At 43.6% G+C, this 16,984-nt stretch overlaps 3 protein-coding genes across 3 annotated transcripts; 2 read left to right on the forward strand and 1 right to left on the reverse strand.

Annotated features, from left to right (window-relative positions):
• Nucleotides 1-401: 401 nt before the first annotated feature.
• LOC117850079 (uncharacterized protein At2g39795, mitochondrial) lies at nt 402-1,856 on the forward strand. Its single transcript, XM_034731864.2, has 3 exons — nt 402-693; nt 1,001-1,365; nt 1,442-1,856. The coding sequence occupies exons 1-3, from the start codon at nt 454-456 to the stop codon at nt 1,599-1,601; spliced, it is 765 nt and encodes a 254-aa protein (XP_034587755.1). The 5' UTR covers nt 402-453; the 3' UTR covers nt 1,602-1,856.
• A 759-nt stretch (nt 1,857-2,615) lies between these two features.
• LOC117850078 (uncharacterized) lies at nt 2,616-6,271 on the reverse strand. The gene is made up of 7 exons (XM_034731863.2): nt 6,042-6,271; nt 5,912-5,957; nt 5,746-5,829; nt 4,730-4,889; nt 3,525-3,792; nt 3,051-3,266; nt 2,616-2,958 (listed from the first exon to the last, which is right to left on the reverse strand). Exons 1-6 carry the CDS (start codon nt 6,093-6,095, stop codon nt 3,075-3,077), a joined length of 804 nt encoding a protein of 267 aa, XP_034587754.1. The 5' UTR covers nt 6,096-6,271; the 3' UTR covers nt 2,616-2,958; nt 3,051-3,074.
• Nucleotides 6,272-12,840: 6,569 nt separating this feature from the next.
• LOC117849421 (uracil phosphoribosyltransferase) lies at nt 12,841-16,660 on the forward strand. Its single transcript, XM_034730962.2, has 11 exons — nt 12,841-13,177; nt 13,296-13,374; nt 13,615-13,673; nt 14,120-14,197; nt 14,286-14,367; nt 14,831-14,879; nt 15,494-15,555; nt 15,877-15,944; nt 16,024-16,079; nt 16,154-16,201; nt 16,334-16,660. Exons 1-11 carry the CDS (start codon nt 12,935-12,937, stop codon nt 16,383-16,385), a joined length of 876 nt encoding a protein of 291 aa, XP_034586853.1. The 5' UTR covers nt 12,841-12,934; the 3' UTR covers nt 16,386-16,660.
• The last annotated feature ends 324 nt before the right edge of the window (nt 16,661-16,984 follow it).

Raw genomic sequence — 16,984 nt, forward strand, 5'->3', positions numbered from 1 at the left:
GACATGAATAGAATCGTGTATGTTCAGCCCGTCCGGAGCTTCGCAGCTAAAAAGTTTAATCCAATATTTTGATACTATTTAGAATATGCAAACATAAGCTAATTGTAAAACTAATTGTATAAATCATGACTAATTCGTGAGACGAACCTATTGATACTAATTAGCCCGTGATTAGCTCATGCTGTGCTACAGTAAATATATGCTAATCATGAATTAATTAGGCTTAATAGATTCATCTTGCGAATTAGTGCAATTAGTTTTATAATTAACTCACATTTAATCCTCTTCTAATTGATATGAGGTGACCCGAACTAAAAATTAAAAATTAATTTATGATCCAAACAGCTCTCAGTCGGGCCGGCCGAGTACAACGGACGGCCCAACAAGGCAACTGCTAGTGACCCAGCCTTGGAAAAAGGAAGAGAACCCTCGCGGCCTCGCAGAACCCCGGCGATGGCCATCTCCTCCGCCCTCCGCCGCGCTCCCTGGGCGGCGGCGGCGCGCGGTCTCCTCGCTGCCAGGAGCGGTTGGCGTGTCCATCCTCGCCAGCCCCATCCCCACCGCGCCGAGTGCTCCGCTCTTCTCTCTTCCCTCTCCGCCCCACAGCTGAGCGCCGTCGCCGACGCCCAGCTCCGCCGGGTCATAAACTATGAGATCTCCTGCGCTCAGCAAGACTGCAGGAAACGCGACTGGGTATGCTAACCTACCATTCTTTAGTTCCTCGTTCTTTATGCTCCTTCCTCACAGTTAGTGGTCGGATACACAAATGACAACCCAAGAAAAACTCCAGCAGCAAATTTTTCCATATTTTGAAGATGCGATTGTGAGAAGTTTCGTTCATGTTTGAAAATTGCATATGGCAAAATGTCTCATATGGGATTAGAATTGATGGTCATGTGTAAAATCCATACGGCAAAATGTGTCAGATAGGATTAGAATTGTCATTAAAGCGTACCATCTTTGTTTTCTTGGGATGTAATGTTTGATTTTGTTCTACAAGGCGAAGGAATTTGGGGAAGAGTTCCCTTTTGAGATCCAGGACAAGGAGGGTACTAATAGGATAACTCTCACCAGGAGAGATCAGAAGGAGCGAATTGAAGTGGAGGTGTTCTTGCCCAGCCCTGCGGATAGTGTGGAGCAGAATGGTGAGCAAGAGGACCAGGTTGAAGATGCCAACCGCCAGGGTCATGCCAGCAATGCTGCTGCAAATCAGTACTATATCCCGCTGGTGGTGAAAATTCACAAAGGAGCAGCTTGGCTGGAGATCAGTTGTAGATCTTACCCTGATGAACTCGCCATTGATAGTTTGGCCTTTGGACCTAGGGATGAGTCTGTTGATTCATCTGATGTTGAAGCTAAGATAAGGTGAGCATTGATGCTTGTATTTGTTTTGCTGTGATTTGCGTAGTCTTACTGACCATGGTCTTACATTCTTCTGCAGTAATCTTCCTGAGGAATTTCAGCAAGCATTATATTCCTACTTGAAAAGTAGAGCCATTTCTTCAGACGTTACCAACTTCTTGCATGCATACATGATAAACAAAGAGTGCCATGAGTACTTGGCGTGGCTGAGAAAACTTAAGGGTTTGATGAAACGTTAAACGAAGTGCAGCAGCAGTTCCTTATTTTTAAACAGTTTTGGACAAGTTTCCTTTCATCAGTTCTTGAGGCCCTTTTTCAGTGGCATGGGTATGTCTGAGATTAGAATGAGGTGAGGTGATACACTGCATAGGAACACCATTTGCGTATTTGGTGTAATGGTGTCCTTTGCTGCTTTGCTATGGCCTATGAGGTTTTGTTTAGATTAACTAGATTATGTATTTGGAATCTTCCTTGAATTCCAAAGGTTTCATCCATGTCAACTTTGTTAGGGTCCAATCCTAGTGAAAATTGCCATTCACACGTCCGTGTGGTTGTATAGAACGGACTTGTGGGCAGGATAGCTAATTCAACTTATACAGGAAACAATTCCGAACACAAGCTAGTGAGATCCAATGCTCATAGTATACCTGAAAAATGTGAACTCCTGCAGGCACATCCTTTGTTGTTGCCTGCAACATCACTCTGTATGGCCAGTAAAAGGTCTTTTGGGTGCCTAGTATCATTTGGCCGTGTTTATCATGGGGTTAACATAGTAACATGTGCCTTTTTTCTTCATAATTTGGCCATCGTGGTCTGAAGAAGTCACATTCAAGATCTCAGACTTAAGCCCCATGACCAGATAAAAGTGGGGACAGCAAAAAAAATTGTTTGGTTGTTTATTTGTTTTTTTTGGAGAGGAAGGACAACAAAATATGACTGCAGTCTGCAGAAAAGCTGGGACGGCAAAGCATGACTCAAATGACTGCCACCGAGGTCCGCAACAGCAAGCTGGCTTCCCTTCCTGAGCTGGGTCAGCGTTGATCGTAGGAACCTGGCCACCGGGAAGTTCTGTTGCTGCATTTACCTATTGCTCACGTTATGACGTTTTTGGGTGATTGTTTCAACTATACTTTTGTCAAGCTAGAAAATAAATACCACATCCAGCTTTTCAGCTTTTGCACAGTAAACATCTAACGTAATTAGTTAATGTCAAATAATCATGACAGTTGGATGTTAGAAAACGGCATGGGATGTACAGGCACACAAATATTACACTTAAAACCACGAAATCCCGGTGCACAAGAAATAATTGTACAAAGCAGAAGTGCAAAACTGTGCACCTTCTCACTGAGCAACGTGGGAATACTTGCAGGTGCAAATTTAGCTGCCAGACTCAGTAAAATCTGTATGGCACGCAGTAAAAATCTGTTCACTACACGAGCACGACAGAGGGAACTTGCCAATTGGACAATGCCTAAGGCTTATAACAATCTAGGGTCAATATGTATGTCAAGTTGTTGAGTAAAACTTGTCCGCCTTGCCCTTTCATAAGATGTTTGCCAAAACAAGCCATGGACAAAGAGCGCATCAAGTCACCTGCCAAAATCAACATAAGTCAGAATCACAAGCCTCAAATAAGCTACCTCATGGATGGAGAATACAGGGGTGTAATAAGAAAAGAGGCCAACCTTTGCAAAATCATAAAGAAAACCTCAGGCAAAAAAGAAAACTTTGATGAACAGTGCCAGAGCAAACTGCAGCACTGCTGCACTAGCTATCAAAACCATCAGATCAGCTCCTTCTGTGCATTCCTTCAAGTTTAAAGCAATGAACCAAGATGACACACCGCCAGCAAGAGCTATGATGACCCACCGAAGAAATTCCACAGGAATGAGCAAAAGTACCTGAAACAAACAAAATAGGAGGGCAATTTATATTAAACATAATGGCCCCCCTTCATTCAGAAGAATAAAAGTGAGTTTTGATGCTCAGAACCATTAAAACAACATGGATTCTTTTTACACTAAGATAATCTTGTAAGCACAATTATATATAATTGTAGCAAAGAGAACTGAATTCCTACGTATGTACAAAATGGTAAAAATTGCATATTCTTGCCAGTGATATAAGAAATCAAATATGGATGGAATCAGAATACTTACAGATGCAGGTATGAAAACAAACAGAGAATAGCCCCACATACACCAAAATCGAACAAGACTTGGGCGTGATCCAAAGTACTGAAACAGGAAAAAGAACACTGCGGGCACAACGATAACATAACCATACATGACTGATGCTGCCCAATTGAAATAACCAACATCAAACCATATGTCCAGATCCTTTTTCTTTTGCATCAGATAAGTGGCAAAGTTACCAAATGCAGCTAGCATGAATATCAGAGTAGTCGTGATCCATAAAGGCCCATACCTGCAGAAATTAGAACGATTCGTAACACAAATGCAGAATACAGAAATCCAAATGATTAAAGTACAAAAATTTTTTAAAAAATTACAAAATAATTTAGTTAGATGATAATAGCTAGTAGCTCAAGTATGCACAAATTTGGATCAAACTCCCTTCAACATACTGAATTGTCCAGTTCTCCTCAAACTATTCTCGTAACAAAATAAACACCCTCTGCTACGATCCATAAGATGGTGCTTTTAAACTATATTTCTGTATCCTCTCACAGGAATTCTGCAATTATCCTATCCGAATTGCCATCTCATGCTATTATATCAACAATACAGCATTGACGTGTTAAAACACAGCTCTTGATATGCATCCTATATGACTTAGAGCAACTCCAAGAGGCCGCTAATCTTACTCCCAATACTTTTTTTAGGGAAAAAAGGAGAAAAAACGAACTCCAACAGTCCACCCAAACCTTCCCCAATTTTTTAGCAACGCTAAAAAACAGCCTACCACCGCGTATATTTTAGCGTTGGCATTCCTCCCCCAATCCTGATTCCCGCACGCTCGCGCGTCCCTTCCGATGGGCCCAATACGATGACGTGGCCTGTTTTAAAATATTGGGGGCTATTTATTAGCGATCTGCTGTGGATTGATATGTTTTTGGGGGAAATTTTTTTTGAAAGAACCTCCAATACATAGTTTTGGGGAAGAATTTTTTGGAGTACTCTTGGAGTTGCTCTTACAGCATATCTTAACACATTGTCGGTGCTGAGTATAATGAGAACTATCATTTGTCACCCATTCTTGGTCACATATTTGCATATTAGACTGTTGCATAAAATCATCCACTAGAAATTATGACATCGAAACAACAAAAAGGCAACTAAGAGCAAGTATTTTTAGAAAGGGCTGAGGCAGATTGAGTACATCAGGAATAGGAGAAACTTACATGTCAGGATTAGCATCAATCTTCCTGTAAAAACCATCCATTGGATAAACTGAACTGATGAGCCTGTCAACTACAACATCAGTATCAACATTGAAGTATGGAGCATAAGATGCAACATTGAAGTATCCTTTCCAATTGGCTTGGTTTTCTACATCTCCATCTGCAAAAGTAAAGAGAGACTTCAGCACAGAACAATGCATGTACAAAATAAAGCCAGAATTCTATCTGATATCTAGCATTACACAAATCCCTTCACTTATACTCATAAAACAAAACAGTGCCAGGGATCAAAATTTAAAGTAACAAAACAGAACACTGGTGCTTTGCTTCAAGTTGAGATGGTTAGAAGCATGTTATGATCGTCTCCAAAACTAAAAATATACAAACATGTACTAGGCACAAGCAATGGGAAGCACTGTTTCATCAATGTGCAAGAACCCTGTTATTGTGTTTCACTCAACAGTTATGATGCTCAAGTAAAAGTTGTTCTCAGATACTGAACCAGCATCTACAGGATTTACAGCGCGAGGTATTTGGCTACAGCTACAGAATCCTTTGACATGGCACCGAAAACAAAGCAGGACAGAAATAATGTTGCCACATCTGATAGGAAATTCATGTATCATTCAAAATTTGTGACGTGTGAGATAATGGTGCTACTAAGTGAAGCACATAAAAAAAATTCTTCTTAAATACTCCTAAATCTACTGTTCCCACTTCAGGACAGAAATAATGTTGCCACATCTGATAGGAAATTCATGTATCATTCAAAATTTGTGACGTGTGAGATAATGGTGCTACTAAGTGAAGCACATAAAAAAAAATTCTTCTTAAATACTCCTAAATCCACTGTTCCCACTTCAACATTTCAATCTCAACTCACTAGCACCACAATGTTCCCAGTAATCTAGAGACACAAATCAGACACCGTGTGTGGTTGTGCATCCATAGATAGGCCGATTTGAAACTCGAACAAATTTCAGAACGTGGTCACAGTTAACAGCGAGGTTAATTACCTGGGGCACCTGGTGGGCGATACCCTCCTCCATTACCACCAGGAGCGGGCGGGAACTCCTGCAACCGCGAGGTGGCACCTGCATCTGCAACCGAAAACACTATCAGCGGAAATCACAACAGCCGCAACACATGCGCGCACAAATTCACGCCACGCCAGGCCACAACCTTGGGCGGCGGGGGCAACGGGCTTCCTGTCGTCTTGCGTCACAGCCTGCGGAAACAAACCACCCCAGATCAACGACTAGCCCTGCCGAAACGAGAAACGCCGATAAGCGAGCAGGGATTGAATCGGTACGGGGACGGAGCCGAGGAGGTGGCTGGTGGGGAGGTTGGCGTAGCCCTCGTCCATGGCCGGTGGCGTCGTCGCGCTCGCTCCCTCTCTATCAGCAGCTGCGCATGGCCGTGCGGCGCGAGTTCGCCGGAGACGGGATGGGGATCGGGGGTGTCGGGTTGGGGGAGAGGGGAAAGGGAACAAAAGGACTCTGCCGTGGAAGAGGGGAAGTCGTCGTCGAACGCCCTCGTGCTCGGTGTTGCTTCGGAACGAAGGAGGTCAGTAGGCTAAGGTAAAACCGCGACATCGGCCCAACTAGCAAGAGGCCCACCAAGCATTGGAATGACTCTTTCCATGTTCGCTGCGATGGTTCCAAAAAAACGTTCACTGCGATAAATATGGCTACAAAAGGTTTTTAATGTGCCATGAAAGCACCGACATAAAAAAGTTAAAACTTAGGTCGACGGTGATTATCTACGTATATGGGTGATGAAATACCACTAAAAATAAAGAAGATATGTTAATCTCTTAGATAATTCTTTTATTTTCATCTAGAATTTTAAATATTTAGATGCCTTTTAGGACAGAGGTTTTCTTGTAGGGAGCAGACATCGTAGTCTAGTTTTGTAGGGTGCAAACTAATGACACTTTTTTTCAACAAAATCCTATAGCAGATTAGTTTGTGATTAGATTAGATGTAGAACCGTAGACTTACGAAACGAAATCAACTCCAATTCATGTTTGCAAAAAGGAGTCGGCTAAAGGGGTGTTTGGATCTTTAGTCCGGACTAAAATTCATGTCACATCAAATATTCAGAGGTTAATTAGGAGGACTAAATATGAGCTAATTATAAAAACTAATTACACAGATGGAAGCTAATTCACGAGACAAATCTATTAATCCTAATTAATCCATTATTAGCACATATTTTTTTAGCATCACATTATCAAATCATGGACTTATTAGGTTTAGGGTGTGTTTGGTTGGGCTGTGGCTTTTGGAAAAGCTGCTGTGAGCTGTGGGCTGTGGAAAAGCAGCTGTGAGAAAGCAGCTGTGGGAAAAGCAGAAGACCGTTTGGTTAGAGGAGCTGTGAAATTGTAGGCTGTGTAAGAAATACCTGTAATGCCCCTAAAGGTCTGTGAGTGTGTTTATATGCAAATTGCTCGTAACAAAATAATGTGTTCACTAGTTGAAATGTAAATCACTATTTTAAGAAGAAACAAAAAATAAATTTTATATGTTTTTCATCCATTAAAGTAATTGGTCCACATAAATGGAACTATATCCATCAAAAAGTTCTATACAAGGATGCCAGCCCTCAATATTACTCTCCTCCTCTCTCGCACTAACCAAAGCATCAGCTATCCTAGTGCGAATGGTATTCATGGTATCCTCATTCTCCACATCGTCACTATCATCTCCTTGTGTTTGTCTCATACCACATGTATGTTGTACCAAGTAATCCTCATCATCATCACATCTCTTGAACTCTTTATCACACAAATTGCTATCACGAATAAAATTATGCAATGCAAGACAAACCATAATGATATGTTTCTGAGTACGAGGTGAGAAACTTGGCATGTCCTTCAAAATACGCCACTTCTGCTTTAAGACTCCAAAAGACCTTTCAATGACATTACGAAGAGATGAATGCAAAAAATTGAACATCTCGTACTTTTCTTGAGGAGGCCCCGAACGATGCTGAAATTCTGGTATATGGTATGTGCTTCCTTTGAAAGGCGCAAGATACCCAATTCGGTTTGGGTAACCTGAGTCCACGAGATAATACTTTCCTACAAAATCAAGTTAGTAAGGTACATAATAATACAAATATTGCTAATTTGTTGAAAGAATCATGTATACCTTTAGGAGGCATGGGAAATGAAGGAAAATTTGCCAATGCATGATTGAGGATACGTGTGTCATGTGCAGAACCCGGCCACCCGGCAACCGCAAAGGTGAACCTTATATCAAAGTCACAAATAGCTAGCACATTTTGAGATGTATATCCATGACGGCATGTGTGGTTAACCACTTCGTCCACTAGTACTACCACTTTGACATGTGAACCATCTATTGCTCCAATTGCGCCTTTAAAGTATGGCAAAAAACGGTCCTCTCTCACCCTTTCATGCTCCGTAGAAAAAGTAGGATCCCTCGGCTTAATATTGTCCTTAGCTAACTTGCGCAAACATTTCAACACTTCGTGAAACTTCATGTGAACTGTCCAAAGTGACCATGTGAAACGATTTTCAGCTTGTGAAAAAGATTGTGGTCCTCCGATGATCCACAAGAACATTGCCAATGACTCAATAGACGAAACATTGTTGGTTGAGGTCAATCCGTAAGTAGAGACTAGCAAATTATGAAGTTTATCGAAAATCTCGATGCTCATCCGAAACATCTTATAAAAATATCTCGGACGTGACATACACCTCATCACCCATTGAATTCCAGTTTCTGACGTTTCCCTGTATTCAGCTTTGTGCAAATACCGTTCAGTATACAACTTGCCCATTTCTCCAATAGCACCAGCATGCTGTGCAAGTTCAGCTAGCAGTAGTAGTCCTTTTTGCCCTCCTTTAGCCACATCTCCCAATCTATCATCCATCTACATGAGATATTAGTACATTAATAATTAAATACAACAAATATCTTGACAATACTAAATGAAAAAGCTCAACATAACACACTAATAGATAAATAATGTTTCAATATAGGGTAACAAATTATGGTTCAACATAGGGAAATTGTTGTCACATATGATAATAAATAATTTGACAAACAGGCAAACAAATCAGTGGCGCTTCATCATCTCCTTTTCTAGCTCCCTCTCAATCAAATCCAGTCTGCCTTTAGCTGTTTCTAGAGAGCTAAAGAGCTCCCTAAATTCAGGTTTAACAATTAGGGAAGCGACTGTGTGCATTAGAGCAGTTCCTTCTTGCACCCCACATTCTTTCACCATCTTCATAGTCTCTGTAATGGTAGGAACTAGGTTAGTTGGAGGAGTTGATGATGCTTCAACACTTGTGGAGATCCTCTCTGCAGCATTTTCTATCTTCAAACAAGTGGACTTGTACAAACGAAAGAATGGGCTCTTCTCATCCTTCTCTTCAACACCAATAGAGGTACCCTTGCGTTTCCTTTTTCCTAGGTTCACTGTCATATCCTTCTGCGTAGGTTTCACTACCTCATCCACATTATCATCACTTGCCTCATCGGATGATATATCTCCAGGGCAGGATGCAGAAGACCCAGTTACATGTGCCTTGCCAAACAAGATATGCAGGTCATCGAGAAACTTGGGTCCTTATTTTCGAAACTTAATATGGTGGCATTTGATTCCTTTCTCACGATTGTTGCATCTCTACAATTAGGAAAAAAAATTAGCAAGGCACACCATAAGAAAGAATGGGAAGAATATAATTATCAAGAAACATAGTTCTTACAGCAAGGTGTTCGTCCCACCATTCGTCTGAGCAGTCAACAATTTGTTTTGCCTCATCCCATCCAAGACCAGTTGCACAATTCTTGAACTCCATAAACGTGACATACTCCTGTTGACGCCAGATTTTGACACGTGTAAAATCGGCGTTGGAAGTGGAAGGAGTTAGGAGATGCGGCGAGATACAAGGGCGACGATTGGAAATCGGCCGATTGGTGCTACAGTCAAGGATCGGCCAATTGATGTTACAGTCGAGGATCGGCTGATTGATCCTTGGAGTTCCGCTTCGCCCGACCCCTGAGGTTTGGGATCGGACGCGCCCGACCCCCAAGGGAGGATCTCCGCCTCGCCCGACCCCTGAGGTTCGGGATCGGACGCGACCGACCCTCCAAGGGAGGATCTCCGCCTCGCCCGACCCCTGAGGCTTGAGGTCGGACGCGCCCGACCCCACGAGGGAGGATCTCCGCCTCGTCCAACCTTAGTCCCCAGAATCGGGATGAATCTGAGCCCTCGACGTGTGGGTCTTGATCGGTTACCCCCATGCCAAAGAAGGTGATCGGCCGATTAGGAAGTTGGAATAGTTGGGCCGATGTGGGCTTAAAAAAGATTATGAAGATGAAGAAGAGGTCAGCCCACAAAGCGCGTGAAAATAGTACGAATCGTACTTGTAAATATTCGTTTTCTGTTTAAATTTAGGGATAGAGTTCTAATCAGATAAGAAGTCGTCTGTACGGGGCTATAAATAGCCACCCTTGTAGATCTGTAAACAACAATCAACTCAATACAGCATACTACTTTTTCCTCGTACTTACTTTCAAGCAGGCGACTTCGCTAAATACTTTTCTTCTTTTTCACGAGTTCGTACGGGTTGGCGGGGCTGCATCAACTTGACCTCCAGCCGATCTTGTAAGTTCCGTTTATCGAGTAATTTCTAAGCTTTAACTTCGGGCGCATCGCTGTCGTTTCGTTTAGATTTATTCACCAGTTATCGATATTTACTAGAATTCTAGGTTTACCTGTTGTTCTAGTTGTATCACCATTTATCCAGCTTGGAATTAGAACTTTCGGCTTTCTTATATTTTGTTACTTAATTTATCGCTTTCCACATAGCCGACTCAGATCTATTCCTAGTGTTGCACTGTAGCGTTGTTTAGATTACTCTAGCAGTTTCCTTTACAAACGTTGCCTGGTAATCGGTTGCATTATAGCCGATTTCCTTATTACTGCAAATCGGCCGATTCGCTGATAAGCTTTCTCAAGATCGGAACCTTAGCCGATCGCAACCCCTGGGAATTGACACGTTTAATTCCTTGCCAATCAACAGGTCAGATTGGCTGGCACGCCGCGCGAACCGCACCAGGGCAATCACCCGAACAGGAGTTAAGCAGATTCTCCCGGGTCGTGTGTCCGACGTTGGGAATTCGATCAGTTGATTTCTAGCGCCAACAACTCCTTTTTTAGAAGATCTAACTTGTTCTTCAATTATTTTTTTATTCTCGTATCACCGGATTTTTCTGCAAACTTGGAAACAACGTTCTTCCAACCGGTAGTAGTGAAAATTCCCATCAGCCTATTCCCTGCTTCAATCTCTTCTTTGCAAGCATCAATCAAATGCCTTAAAAAAGTATCACCCCAATCCGCCTTATCACCCATTCTTCAACCAATCAAAGAAAACTCATAAGAACTAAGCTAAGTCATAACTATGAAGCCAACTATCCAACTATTAAACTAATGGGAAATAAATAAGCATAGATGTCAAAGTACAAACGATTCATCCATTATACAGTTTTGAATTATCATTTTACATTTAACCATACTGATAGTAGAGAAGTGCTTTATCTCATAAGCAGGCTATAGTGGATGTTGATAGGTAAGTCAAATACCAGTACAATTGATTATTCATACCTCAAGAAATTCCTTTTCGCAGGTAGCTTCCTATTTGATTTTGTGTTGTAATTGTACCTGGCAACATAAAACAATTGAATTAGTGTAAATAATTTACCCTAAACAAGTGTTATAAATTATAAAAAAATTAGTTGATACATACCACTATATGCTCCTGGTCAGTCACCAGGAGCAGGGGCAGGAGCCGGCGATGGGGGGCGCCGGCGATGGGGCGCCCTCCTGTTCAAGGGGGCGGCGGGCGCTCAGGGGGCGCTCAGGGCCCGGCGGCGGGCGCTCAGGGGGCGACGCGGGCCCGGCAGCTGGCGGCGACCGTTGGGGGGTGGCGATGGAGCCCCGGCGGCCAGGGGAGGCGGCGGGCGTTGGGGGCCGACGCCGAGCGTCGGGGGGCGGCGATGGGGGCCCGGCGGCGGGCGTCAGGAGGAGGAGGCGGCCGTCAGGGGGCCGGCGGCGAGCCTCAGGGGGGCGGCGACGAGAGCCCAGCGGCGGGCGTTACGGGGCGGCGGCGAGCGTCGGGGGGGGGGGGGGCGGCGATTAGGAGGTGGCGGCGGCCGTCAGATGGCCCGGCGACGGCGGCCCGGCGATGGGGGACGGCGGCGGGCGTCACTCGGGCGGCGGGGGGGGGGGGGGGGCGACTATGGGGGCGGCGTCGAGCGTCGGGGGGGGGGGGGCGGTGATGGGCCCGGCGGCGGCAATTAGGGGGCGGCGGCGGCGTCCTTCCGGGGGATATCGACGGCGGCCTGGCGATGGGGGCCGGTGGCGGGCGTCACGGGGCCGGCGGCGGGGGCCTAACGATGGGGGTGGCGGACGGCCGTCAGGGGGCGGCGGCGCGAGGCCCGGTGGCCAGGGGCGGCGATGGTGCCCGGCCGGCGGCCAGGGGAGGCGGACGGCCGGCGGGCGGCCAGGGGAGGCGGATGGCCGGCCGACGGCCAGGGGAGGAAGGCCGGCGGGCGACGGGTGGGGAGATGGCGCTGTGCGAGTGAACGGAGGAGAGGAGAGGTCTGTGCGTGCGGGAGAAAATAGATCTGAAAGGGTACATCATAACCAGTGGCAGGTGGGTAATTTTTTACCCCAAAAGCACTTGAAAGCAGGGGGGAAGGTGCTTTTGATTTTGTACTAGAGCAAAAGTAGCTTTTGGACAAAAGCACGTAGAGCTTTTAGGCTCTTTGGTTGGCTTTTGGCTTTTGCAAAAGCAAAAGCAGGTTGGAAAGTCCAACCAAAGGGAGCCTTAATAGATTCGTCTTATAAATTAGTTTCCATCTTTACAATTGATTTTGTAATTAGTCTATATTTAATACTTCTAATTAATATATTTAATGTAACAGAAATTTTAGGAGGGACTGAGCAAACAAACACCCCCTAAATTTGCGATAAACTAACGAGTCTTCAGTAAAACCTCAGAGAAAACACAGGCACGCACGCCACCGCCACGGCACCTCGAAGATGCGTCAAGTGTACTGTGCGCATAACGGCGCGGTGACCCCACCGTATCCCACCTCGTCCCCTTCCTCAGTCCTCACTGCTCTCGCTTTCGCTCGCCATCCGCACACCCGCCCCGCCCTCGCGATGCCTTCGCCCACCACGGCCACGGCCGCGTCGGCGCCCCTCCACCTCCGCTCGTGCGCGCGTCAGCACCTCCCTCCGGCCTCCCGCTGCTTCCTCCCCTCCCGCGTGCTCCTCAATTCCGCACGCCTCACAGCCCCGGCCCCGCTGCCCGTGCGCGCGCCGAGCCTGACTCCGACGGCGGCAAGGGCGGCCGGCCCCGACGCTACGAGCACGAGATCGCCCACATCCGGCGGACAGATGCTGGTGCGGATCTGACTCTGCCTCCATCTGTTCGTTGGCTTTTGTTATCTATTGGGCACGTGCCTGTGCACTTGGGTGGTTTTCTCGTGTGGCGTGGGGCGTGACGTGTCTGTTTTCGCAGGTGTTCGTCCCGCCGCACCCGCTGATAAAGCATTGGGTCTCCGTTCTGCGCAATGAGCAGACACCCTGCGCCATCTTCAGTGAGTGTGCTTCTGAATGCCTTAGTAGAAACTGGATAATAGTAGTAACTGAACCCAACCAGTCGGTGGAATTAGTTGCATGAGGAAATTTTGTTTGGCCTGGGTTGGTTTTTTTTTGCTGTTGGTGAACCAAGAGACAAATAAACGAATTCACCCAGCTATAAACTGAGCTAGTTCTTGTAACTACTAACAAAGCAATATGATAGGATTTCACTGAGCAGTTCTTCATTGTTGTGATAGAGAGTGCTATGTCCGAGCTTGGTCGGCTGCTCATATATGAAGCATCCAGAGATTGGTTGGTGAGTTGAAATCTTTTGCATGGATGAGCATCATCTGTTATTCTTCTTGCATCTGTAATGCTTTAAAGTTGAATTGAATTGTGTTAGTTAAATCAATGTAAAGCGAAGTTTTGGCATCATATGGATAATGATATTTGTATGTAATAATGTTGAATGCCAGTAACATCTGAATCAAAACTCACTACATTGTTTAAATGTTTCACTGCCACAATTTTCACATGTATTTTTTTTTCAAAAAGATAGCTTTGTATTGTATTTTATTATGGAAACCACCCCCACCCCCACTACCACCAAGCCATGGACCTGCTCCCTTATCTTTCTATCAGGAACATTGTGTTGGTCCACAAAAACATGTGTGGATTTCAGCCATTCTCAGACACATCAATCAACACACCATTGTCGATTGTACATCAGAAATCATGATAAATCATTTTGAACCCTTGCAGCCTACAATCACAGGAGAGATTGAAACACCTGTAGCTGTAGCTAGTGTTGAATTTATTGATCCAAGAGAGCCTGTTCTGGTAAGTCTGTTTCATAACACTGGATATTGTACATGACATCTGTAGTGTCTGCGATTATATTTAGTCTTTCTATTAGCATGTCTAACAGGTTATTCCAATACTGAGAGCTGGTCTTGCACTAGCTGAACAAGCTTCATCAGTTCTGCCAGCCACCAAGACCTATCACCTTGGTAAGTTGCTTAGACGATGTTTTGTCTCTTTATGTCTAAGCAAGTTAGAGTCAAATTCTGTTCTTTTTTTTAAAAAAGGAAAAACTAATAAGCCTTTTATGCTCATATATTGCTAATTAAGCTTCATGACCCATATTCCAGCATTCCAAGATGATTTATTTTGTTTCCCTGTGTACTAATACCAATGCTTGAGATTCTAGATTTGATGCATGCATGTTTGCGCATCAGATGCATAAAGTTGGAAATATGGTGACTATCTTTACTGTACTTAACCACCACTGTAGTATTCTGCTTGCCAATAATGCATGTGTGAAAAAATATTAAGTAAACTAAGAAGCTTATGAGAGTTATCAGCATATTCTGTAAACTTTAGTTGGTGTGTGTCAATTACTTAACAAACCAATACTCATCCTGAAAACTTGAGCTCTTATTCTTATCTGATCCATTTCATTGAAACATGAAGGCCTTCGTAGAGATGAAGAAACACTTGAACCTTCAATATATCTGAACAAGTATGTTTCCTTCATCCTGCAAGCTCTACTTTATGTTCTCATGCACCATATTGTTCTCCCTTTGATCACCAATGTTTGACTCTTTGACTAGGGTCTTATCTAATTATTTTAAACTGTTATAATAAAAAATAGTGGTCCAAGTTGCACCTTGAAACCTTTAAAATTTAAAAGCGTCAAGTATGTTTTTACCCGGAGGGAGTAATTGGGTTGCCCCATGCTTTAGTTTAAGCATTTGCTTTGGTTGTTGCTTTTGGGTCACAAGACCCTATTAGACTACTAAGCATACCGATTTTTCAAATGCAGTTTTATATTTTTTGATTATGCAAGTGAACCCCGCTTTTTTCTCGAATATGAAATCCCTTATTTTCTCCTTTTGCAACATAGTAGTGTTAGTACAGAATGTAAATGTTAACAAAAAAAAGGTCATTTGCTATCTCGATACTATTATAATATGTACTAGTTATTTGTTATAGCAAGTACTATGCTTTGTGTTAGCTAATGTCACGTCACTTCCTTATTATGCTGATTTGTTCTTTCTACCAGCACTGCCAAAGACCTTAAATGCCTACACAGTTAGAGTACCCCAATAACTACTTTTTTCCTTTTCAATCCAGCCTGCCAGACAAGATTCCAGAGGGGACTCGTGTGCTAGTTGTTGACCCAATGCTGGCCACTGGTAAGCCCTTAGCTCTACATAAACAACTTGTGTTCTGCCTAAGGTTCTTAATTTGAACATACCAATTTCCCAAAAGGAAAAATAAAAGCTAGTTCCGTACCTAATCAGTATGCACGAAAAAAGTGAAAAACTGTTGCTAGCAGTTGGACAATGTGGTACTAATGAGTAATGAAGTTGTGACAAATGATGATTTGTGCTTTTTTTTTTATAGATATGAAAGGTGGAAATACAAATTGTAGACTGTTGGTCCATGTAACCAGCATGGCATGGCATGATGTAAATCTCTAAGCATCATAAAGTACGTTTGGTTTATTTCTTTAGGTGGGACGATTGTTGCTGCTATTGACTTGTTAATCGAACGTGGAGTTACCAGCAAGCAGATTAAAGTTGTAAGTTGGTCAAACTTCCATATGCTTCTGTTACTTAACCATTTTACCAACCTCTAACACTATCATTCCCCCAATTCAGGTATCTGCTGTTGCAGCACCTCCTGCGCTGCAAAAGCTCAATAACAAGTTCCCTGGGTAAGGACAAATGATCTTATGTGTTATAACAAGTTCATCTGGCATGCAGTACTTACAATTTTCTTCCATTCCAGGCTCCATGTGTACACAGGAATAATTGATCCAGAAGTAAATGAGAAAGGGTATTATTCTAAACTTTTATCAGCTAGTTGCAAACTCATGGAGTTCGAATTGGTGCTTGTTATTGCTGCACAAAGGCCCTTGCTTCTGGTGATTAACGAGTAACGACTTCCTTTGTTGTTTTGTGCCCACAGTTTTATAGTTCCAGGGTTGGGGGATGCTGGCGACAGAAGCTTTGCCACATGATTAGACTGCCAATTCCAGTGGTCTGCCAGTGAGAATCTTTGCTTGAACAGAGCAATGGCGAGTAAAAGTTCATTGCTGTAGATTGCCTTCATTTGAGATTTTGTTCCTGCTCAATGATACATTTAGCTGCCTGCCATTTTGTAACTACCCATTCTCTATGATTGCGTAGAATATAAGGCTAGTTCAGATTGTCTCCAGATGGCAAAATCTTTTTAAAGGACAAGGTTCCTAATATTTATCCGGTGGAAAGAATAAAACTATCTCATCGTGTTTTACTTTTGTTATTATAAATCGAGTTTTATGGTGTGTTTGTTTCTGCTTTGGATTGTGAATGTAAGGACGGAAGGGAAATGGAGGAAAAAAGCAAATCGTGGGGCTTCTATTTTTGCGCTTGGATTATGCCAAGCCAATACAGGAGAGCAGCAGTATCTTCTCCCCACATGAAGAGAATGAGGGAGAGGGCGAGGGGTGGGAGGAAAGATGGATCAACGTATAAGAGAGAAAAACCGCAATCCAAAGATGCAAAACAGCTAGTAGCTTTTGGACCTACGGATTTTACAATCAACAATCCAAATTTTTACAAACCGAAGATGAAAACA

This window comes from Setaria viridis, chromosome 3 (assembly GCF_005286985.2).
Source record: "Setaria viridis chromosome 3, Setaria_viridis_v4.0, whole genome shotgun sequence".
In the NCBI taxonomy this organism is placed as follows: Eukaryota; Viridiplantae; Streptophyta; class Magnoliopsida; order Poales; family Poaceae; genus Setaria; species Setaria viridis.